General features: G+C 54.8%; 1 protein-coding gene across 1 annotated transcript in view; it reads right to left on the bottom strand.

The window, feature by feature from the left end:
* Nucleotides 1-5,621: 5,621 nt before the first annotated feature.
* KCNK3 (potassium two pore domain channel subfamily K member 3) overlaps nt 5,622-8,847 on the bottom strand; it is a 39,199-nt gene continuing 35,973 nt past the window's right edge. The window contains exon 2 of the mRNA XM_021674458.2: nt 5,622-6,529. Coding sequence (XP_021530133.2) covers nt 5,622-6,529 — 908 coding nt within the window. The remainder of the gene's footprint in view (nt 6,530-8,847) is intronic.

Here is an 8,847-nt window from a genome sequence, read left to right as displayed (position 1 = left end):
AGTGGCGTGATCTCGGCTCACTGCAACCTCCACCTCCCAGGTTCAAGTGATTCTCCTGACTCAGCCTCCCAAGTAGCTGGGATTACAGGCGCCCGCCACCACGCCTGGCTAATTTTTGTATTTTTAGTAGAGGTGGGGTTTTGCCATGTTGGCCAGGCTGGTCTCGAACTCCTGATCTCAGGTGATCTGCCTGCTTCGGCCTCCCACAATGCTGGGATTACAGGCATGAGCCACCATGCCTGGTCGGAATAGGATTTCTTAGCTCCAATAGAATCTGTCATCTTTAAAGGATGACATCTTTAGATTACAGTTTTCTCTGTCACCGAGGTTCTGAATAAGAAATGACCACATTGTAAATAGTTCTGAACTTCTGCCAAACCTTTGCTGAAGATGTGGACCATCATGGGACAGTACACAACAGGTGGGCCAGAGCATGTGCCTCGAAGCCATTGGTCTGGGTTCAAATCCCCGCTTTGCCATCAATTCACTGCCTGATATTGAGCAAGCGGGCTGCTTTGAGCCTTGGTTGAATCTGGCACATAATTGAGAATAACATATGTATTTTATGTTGTTGTGGTCTTCACTTACAGAAGGACTTGCAAGCTAAACTTCTTTTATAATTTAGTGTGGGGCGAGGAGGAAGGATCAGGCTTCTCTCTTCATCAGTGAGATTTCGATAGATCAGCATTTCCCAAAGCATGTGCTGTGACATACAGGACGTGGGGAGATGTCATGCAGACAGAGGCTCTGGTATTGAAATGAGTTTGGGTGGTGCCGGGTTAAGCAGGGGTAAACAGCATCTTTGCTGTAAGACTTTTCATAACCTTTATTAAGCTAAGATGCCTTGCAAAGCTCCATAAGTGGGTGATGTTGACAGAATTTTCTCAAATTCATTTGACCAACGAACCCTTTTTCCATGAGGCATACCATGGGACACGTTTTGGGAAGATTGTCGTTACATCCCTCTTTCTCTCTTGGCCCCCGGAAACTTCTATTTCCATCTGATGCTCACCCCGAGTAACCAAATCAGCGGGGATCTGGGTATATTTATACCCCACCTCCACTCTGCTGTGCTGGTTCTCTATTTTTGTTTTGCTGTACATATATCTTTTAGTGCAGGATGCCTCAGATGCTGTGTAGCAATGAGGGGGGTGGGGATGGCATCATCTGGAGAGAAAGAGCCCACGCTGGAATCTCAGGCAGTTCTGAGATCTTAGGAGCTGTGAGCAGGGACATGGGTGCAGTTCCTCATTGCTCTGTCCAGCTGCCACAATGCTGATCATCCCTAGGGAGACTGGGATAAATGCAGCCCCTTAGGGGACTCCTTCAAGGTCTGTTTGTGAATTCTGTCCCAGGCGATGAAGAAAGGAGGGCAAGTGTCAGCACGTTTATGTCCTGCAAGCACTGCTTAAGAAAATAAGAGTCACCTTGAACTGGTCACTGCTGACCTCGAAAACAAGTTATTTCTGCTGTTGTTGCATTTAGTGGTTCTAAGAAAGACAAAGGCAGGTGGGCCAAGGCAGCATGCCTCAGATTTTGAAGCGGTGGCCTTAGGAGTGGGTGAGCCAATGGCAGCGAAACCCCCTGGGGGCTGCAGGCCAACAAGGAGCTGCCAGGAGCAATGTCACAGGAGGGCTGGCTGTGTCCTGCCTCTGGGGGCAGGGAGTGCAGCTGCCATCACTTCTTTCTTTGAACTCTGAACCCCCCTCAATGGATCCCTCTCTGTACCTTTCAATTGACCCACGTGGGTAAGGCAGGGGGTAGGGACTGAGAGAAAGTCTCCCTACCCCAACTCCCATTATTTCTCCAGCATATTTCAATCTGCAGGTATTGAACCATTAGCGGGTAGAGACATCAATTCAGTGGGTCGTGACCAGCATTTTATAACGTGAAATAGAATAGAAAGTATTAGAGTCATTGGCTGTAGCAGGGTTGCTAAGAATGATTTTGTGAAAGGTCGACAGATAGGTAGGCATGGAGCTAGATAGGTATGGAGCTGTGTGCTGTGGATGAAGTTTGGGGGTCACTGTAGTTGACCTGGGGAGCTGGCACCAGATGGGCAAGGTGGATCTGCTCTCAGGGTCTGTCCTGGGCTCTGAGGCCCAGTCCCAAGCCTGAGTTGTCCCTCTAGACCCAGAGAATAATGTACCCCAAAGAAAGGTGCTTGTGATGCACTCTCTTTCAAAGAGTCATGTTTTAGTCAATCAGGCCACTCAGCCAGGGGCCCCTCCTGCAGGAGAAGGGCATCCCTACTCCTGGCTGACTGGGAGGCACCACTGTCAGCTGCAGTATGTCCAGGTGGACTCCACAGGCTGTGTGAGGAGAGGGAGCACTGGAATAGGAGTCCCAGTTCTGGTTCCTAACCCAGGTCTGCCACTTACTGCTGTGTCTCAGGGCAGGTGATTTGTTCTCTGTGGGCATCAGTTACTCATATACAGGGGCGACAATAGGACCAGGTGATTTCTAATGTGTTTCTCTCTTAGTCTGTTCTAGTAGGACATTAAGAAAATCTGGATCTTCTGAGAAATGCCAAAAGGCAAGCCAGTGACACCCACAGGCTTCTCCCGAAGGCCCCTGGAGCAGGGTCCAGTGAGCCCACAGTGAGTCAGCTAGGTATGTTATTTTATTTTATTATTATTATTCTTTTAGACAGGGTCTCACTCTGTCACTCAGTCTGGAGTGAAGTGGTGCAATCTCAGCTCACTGTAACTTCCGCCTCCCGGGTTCAAGTGATTCTCATGCATCAGCATCCTGAGTAGCCAAGTAGTAGGATCACAGGCGTGGGCCACCACGCTCAGCTAGTTTTTGTGTTTTTTGTAGAGACGGGGTTTTACCATGTTGGCCAGGCTGGTCTTGAACTCCTGACCTCAGGTGATCCGCCCACCTCGGCCTCCCAAAGTGCTGGGATTTCAGGCGTGAGCCACAGTGCCCGGCAGCTAGGTATGTTTGTAGACCCCGGCAGGGAAGTGGGTGGGAGATGGCCCCTCCCTGGCAGCAGCAAGGGCATACGATGACAGAGGCAGCTGGAGCCTGAGCCTGGTCTCCGTGGATAGCATTTATTAGGTGCCATTCTCAGTGTGAAGACAGATAGGCAGGAAGAGCCGAGGGAAGGTTGTGGCGGCCACTGCCTTTGGAGTCCAGGGGCTGCCCGGGGTAGGGGTGTGGGCGTGAGGGCAGGTCACCCACACATATTGCATATTCTGTGGCAGTATGCCCAGGCATAAGGCATTGGGGAAGCAGAGAGGCTGCCTGCAGTGAAAGGGGATGAGGGGGAAGCAACACTGGCCTTCCGGGTCCCTAGGAAAGACCCAGCAGAGACCGGCCAGTCTGCCAAGCTGTGCCCCACGGCCTTCTGCGCCCTTCCCCACCTTTTCTCCGCAGCTTTGGTTGTGGCTCCCTCGGAACTGACAGGACAGGACCCTTCGAGGGCAGGGTCACACACAGGACAGAGGCAGCCAGTTCTGCCCTCCCACCCCCAAGGTAAACATACAGGGCAGCCCCAGGTCCTGGGCCCTGCTTTCCTGGCATGTGGACAGCCAGTCCCTCGACACTGAGATGGGACTTGCAAGCTGGGTAGACTTCTTCCCCGCAAGGTTCCCCAGAGACTAGAGGACGTGGCTGGGGTGGGGCCTGAGGCTGGCAACCTTGTGGGTGCTGCCTTCCAGCATCCCTGAATGCCAGGGCTGGCCTTGGTCGGCAGTGTTAAGGAGCTGGCAGGGGGAACAGCATGGGAAGGCAGTGTTGTGGGAGGAGAGGCCCCTCATCCACCCCTCGATGCTGTCCCGGTCACTGTACCAGCTCCAGCTGTGGGGCCCCAACAGTGAGCCTTGGGCATCACCTTCGGCAGCTGCATTCCATCTGGGCTTCTGGGTTGGTGGGCAGAGGGCACCTCTGGTCCAAACCCTGCCACCTGCTGCAGCCTCAGCTTATCATTAGGTACTTGGGACACAGGCACCAACAACGACAATGGTGCCAGGGGTGATGTCCCATAGGATATGCTTGCCAGCTTTCTTGGCAGCTCTGCCCAGTTTCCAAAGTCCTAGAGCCCCAGATCTTGGCCTTTCTGCCATGAGACCCAGCCCTGGTTACTTCGGTCCTTCGAACTGCACTGTCTGTAAGCATGCAGCCCAGTGACAAAGGCCCCTGTGCAGCCTCAGGGGCCCATTCAGAGCCATTGCCTCCTGGCCAAGAAAAGAGGCTGAGCTGCAGCCGTATCCTCTGCCCCGGGACTTCTAATTCTGGTTGAAGCCCTGGCTAGCCACACAATGCCAGGATGTACACTGCAGGAACTTTGCTTTCAAGAACAGGCCAAGCTGGAAGGAAAGAACACTTCAGCTAGGAACAAGTAGGCTGGGCTCTTGTCTCCCTTTGCCTTTTTTTTTTTTTTTTTTGAGACAGGGTCTTGCCCTGTCACCCAGGCTGGAGTACAGTGGATCAGGGCTCACTGCAGCCTCCCAAGTAGCTGGGACTCCCAGGCGTGTGCCACTACACTTGGCTAATTTTTTATTTTTTGTAGAGATGGGGTTTCACTATATTGCCCAGGCTGGTCTTGAATTCTTGGGCTCAAGCAATTCTCCCACCTCAGCCTCCAAAAGTGTTGGGAATACAGATGTGAGCCAATGCATGCAGCTCTCCACCCCTTTGCCTTTTGCTATCTGGTCATTTCACCTGTCCAGGCCTCAGTGTTCTCATCTGTAAAATGGGGTGAGAACTCCTGCCTTCATGACCTAAGTAGGGTGTTGTGAGACTCAAAGGAATCAGTGGCCAGCACAGAGTTCTCAGAGGCTAAAAATCACTCCACAAATTTAAGAGTTGGTAATTATTAGCAGTGGCTGGGGATGGCGAAGTTTTCTGTTCCAGATTCTAAGGGCAGTGTCTGGAAGGCTGAAGTCCGACCTGCTATGAGAATGTGGCTAGAGGCCAGTTAGCCTGAACCTCCAGTGTGACCATTCTGCAGACTGGCAAGCCTCCTGGCTCACCCTTCCTGCTGCCTGCCGGTCCCTTCTTTCTGTCCTGCTCTCTGGGGACTAGCTTTAGGGACTGCTGGGTTTCCACTTTCTCCATAACTGCAAAGCCATGCAAAACAACACGAAGGGAGCGGGAGGTTGGGAGACACAGCTGGGGATGGAGTAGGGGAGTGGGACTGAGTGGGGGTGACTTGGACAAAGACACGCTGGCTTTTGGAACCAAGGAAAGGTGGGAGACCTAGCAGGACAGAGGTATAAATAGAGATGCAAACGTACACGGAACATGAAGTCCCCTCCGGAGGTCGGGGTCTGGGTACCAGCAGGGTCTCTGAGGACTGGGAGCTTCTTAGATTTCAAAGGGAAGGGAGGCTCCCAGCTTCTGCCTTCCCTCCCTGACTCCACCAAGTTTCACATTTCTCGGAATTTGCAGGGCTTGGATGGGGGCCCCAGGGGTCCTCAGAGCCCGGCCTCCTGCCGGCTGGTGCAAGCAGGCACAGTCGGAGATGGGGGCGCTGGGGGAGAGTGGTGAGGGATGTTGTGGGGGGTCCCACTGGGCAGAAGGCGGCGGGGGCAGTCTCCTGGCCGACAGCAGCAGGTCCGCCCGGCAGGGGTCCCCCGCCCGCACCCCCAGGCGCTCCAGGCCCCTCGGGGCGGTCACACGGAGCTCCTGCGCTTCATGAGGCCGCGGAAGGTGGACAGGCTGTGCAGGCCCGTGGACACCGAGCTGATGGCGGAGCGCGGCGCCCCGCTGCACAGGCAGCGTCGCGAGGGCGTGTCGCTGTAGCGGCCGCCCCCTCCCGGCGAAGAGTGGCTCTGCTCCACGCACGTGTCGGACGTGGAGAGGTCCCGCGGGATGATCATGGGGATGGAGTACTGCAGCTTCTCGCGGCTCTTGTACCACAGGCATGAGCACATGGACTGGAAGTGCAGCACCTCCGCGTAGACGTTGCGGAAGCCGCCGCTGCCCGCCGCCGCCATGGACGAGGCGGTATCCGTGGTGTGTGCGCTGCCACCGCCGCCGCCGCCGCCGCAGCCCGCCTGCCCGTTGCGCGTGAGCAGCGCGCGGTGCTCGGCGTCGCGCTTCTCGTCCTCGGCGTTCATGGTCATGAAGCGCAGCACCACGAGGTTGAGGAAGGCGCCGATGACCGTGAGGCCCGTGAGGATGTAGACGAAGCTGAAGGCCACGTACTGCGGCTGCGTCTGCAGGGCCTGGTCCTTCTGCAGCGCCACGTAGTCGCCGAAGCCGATGGTGGTGAGCGTGATGAAGCAGTAGTAGTAGGCCTGGAAGAAGGTCCAGTGCTCGTAGTGGGAGAAGGCGGCAGCGCCGATGCACAGCGTGCTGATGCACGAGAAGAAGCCGATGAGCACCATGTTGGCCATGGACACGTCGGCGCGCCGCATGCCCAGCCCCTTCTTGGCGCGGTGCAGCAGGTACCTCACCAAGGTGTTGATGCGCTCGCCCAGGCTCTGGAACATGACGAGCGTGAGCGGGATGCCCAGCAGCGCGTAGAACATGCAGAACACCTTGCCGCCATCTGTGCTGGGCGCCGCGTGCCCGTAGCCTGAGGGAAGGCGTGGCAGAGGAGAGAAAGCACATGCTATGGAGCTGCCCTTCCAGAAACCCTCCTCTCCCTCCTCCTTGCCCCGCAGCCTCGCCACCCTGCGGGTCTGGGCCCACAGTGATGGGTGCTTCTTGTCCCCATGCACTGGGCTTGGCCCTTGCTCATACTTTCTCCTGTACTCTTGTGACGCCTGCAGAAGGTTTGTAGGAAGGAAGAGATAGGGAGGGCTAAGTGACTTCCAAGGTCACATGGCTTGGAAGCAGAGCAACCCGTGTTTGAACTTGGGTCTGTTTGACCTCAGCGACTGGACTGTTTTGTATGCCTGGAGAAGGGGTGGCCTTGGTGCTACTGAGAACTCCTCCAGAGGCACAGGGAGAGTGTAAGGGCACAGGTCAGCTGGGAGACCTGGATTCTAGCTCAGTGTTCTGGGCTGCCAGCATGCTCCTTGTCCTTTCCATGTCTCAGTTTCCTTGACTACAAGGGGAGATGGTTGCCCTGAATGGGTTCTGACATCCTGTGATCCAGTGTACAGGAAGGGAGACTGAGGCAGGGTGGCTTCTTGATGGTTTCCCTACTGCCAATCAAAGCTTACGGGGGGTTGGTTGGCAACAGGGGCCCTCCAGTCTCCTGGGGGCAGCTGGCCCACTGTGCCAGGGGATAAAGGAGACTGCCTGCCCCTCCCTGCAACAGCTGGATAAATGAGTGCTCCAGGGTCCTCATCAGCCTCCAGTCAGGGGCCCTGGGGTCTTCCTCTGTGCTTGTTTTGCTGTAGGGTCTGTCCTCATGGGGAGGTGGCATAACCCTTGGCAAAGCAGGAGCCCTGGGTGTCCTTCCAGATGTGTTACTATCATCAGCCAGACGACCTCTCTGTGTCCCACTTCCACCCTGGCCTTCCCTGAGCCAGGATCAGGACAGAGGCAAAGCTTCCCTCTGCACCAGCCATCCAAAGGCCTAAGTTGAGAATTCTACCTGGCTACCTGGAGGGAGAATGGCCCTGGATGGGAAGTCATCCCTAGTGACAGGGCCCTAGTGGCTGTGTGAACTTGGGCAAATTACTCCCCCTCTCTGAGCATGTTTTTTCATTTGTAAAGTGTATTTACTGGTGCTGGCCTGCTTCTTTCATTGTTGAGATATTTACTATGTTTATTAATAGAATCATGATAATAAAACAATGCTGACATTTTCCTCCTTTCTAAGCCTTATCAAATCTTAACCAAATGTTTCTTCTTCCATGCAGTCCTCCTGGATTCCTCACGGCGAGAAGTGATCTCTGCCTTATTTGAGTGGCACTGAAAGTGTTCAGCTTTTAACTCCAGGGCCAATATTTCCACCACCCTCTGTCCTCTAGGATCCCCAACTACAGAGAGCAAAAGCTAGCTTGGGGGAAGGGGTGGCACTGATGGACCTTGTCACATTGCTCTCTAGCTTCCACTTCCACATTGCCAGCCAACCTATGGAGGCCCAGAAGACGTTTGATGATTAAATTGCAGGGCAAGATACTGTGTGACTCTGTTCTGGACTTGTGCACTCTCTCTCTCTCTCTCTCTCTCTGTGTGTGTGTGAGAGAGAGAGAGAGAGAGAGAGAGATCTCTGAGCCTTAGTTTCTACATCTGTAAAATGGGTTAATAATGCCCTTGCCTCACAGAGCTTTGAGGAGGAATAAGTAAGATGACGTGTGTATCACTTAGCCCAGAGCCTGGTACATATCGAGTGCTCAGTAATGGCTCCCTGTGGTTAATAATGAGTGAAGTGCCAGATTGCTCTCATGTTTCCAAGAGAGCAGCCAGGCTTGGGGGCAGCTCAGTTCCAGTAAAACTGGCACCTCTGTCAACCCAGGGCCATTCGGATCTTAAAGCTCAGGGAGCTCTGGGGACAGCTTCTTGGGCTGCCCTTAGAACCGGCTCCCTTGCCCACTTTGGGCCAGTGACTGTGTCACTGTTTGCCAGTGACCCGGACAGCTGAGCTGTTGAGCTGCCGTGCTTGGGACGTCTGCGCCCCAGCAGGGTGAGAACAGATTGTGCCCGCCAGCTCGACCACGGCAGCCAGACCACAACTCACCTCGACAGCTAGGCAGGCCCTGAGCCAGAGCTGCTTCTCTCCGGGTCCTTCCCTGTCCCCCAGGCCAGCACTACTTGGTGGAGGGGGGAGGGCATGGCACCATGGATGGGGCTCAACAGGGAGTAGGGAGTGTGGACATAGCCCCAGCTTGACCACGTGATGGCTGTGTGACCTTGGGCAAATCCCTAGCCCTCTCTGGGCTTACTTGCCTTGCCTGCACTCTGGAGTATTAAGCTAGAGCTATTAATTCCCACCCTTGC

This window comes from Aotus nancymaae, unplaced genomic scaffold (assembly GCF_030222135.1).
Source record: "Aotus nancymaae isolate 86718 unplaced genomic scaffold, 86718_ANA_hifiasm-v0.15.2.pri h1tg000057l, whole genome shotgun sequence".
NCBI lineage: Eukaryota > Metazoa > Chordata > Mammalia > Primates > Aotidae > Aotus > Aotus nancymaae.
The sequence above is the reverse complement of the archived record's forward strand: the minus strand, read 5'-3'. Positions and strand labels throughout refer to the sequence as shown.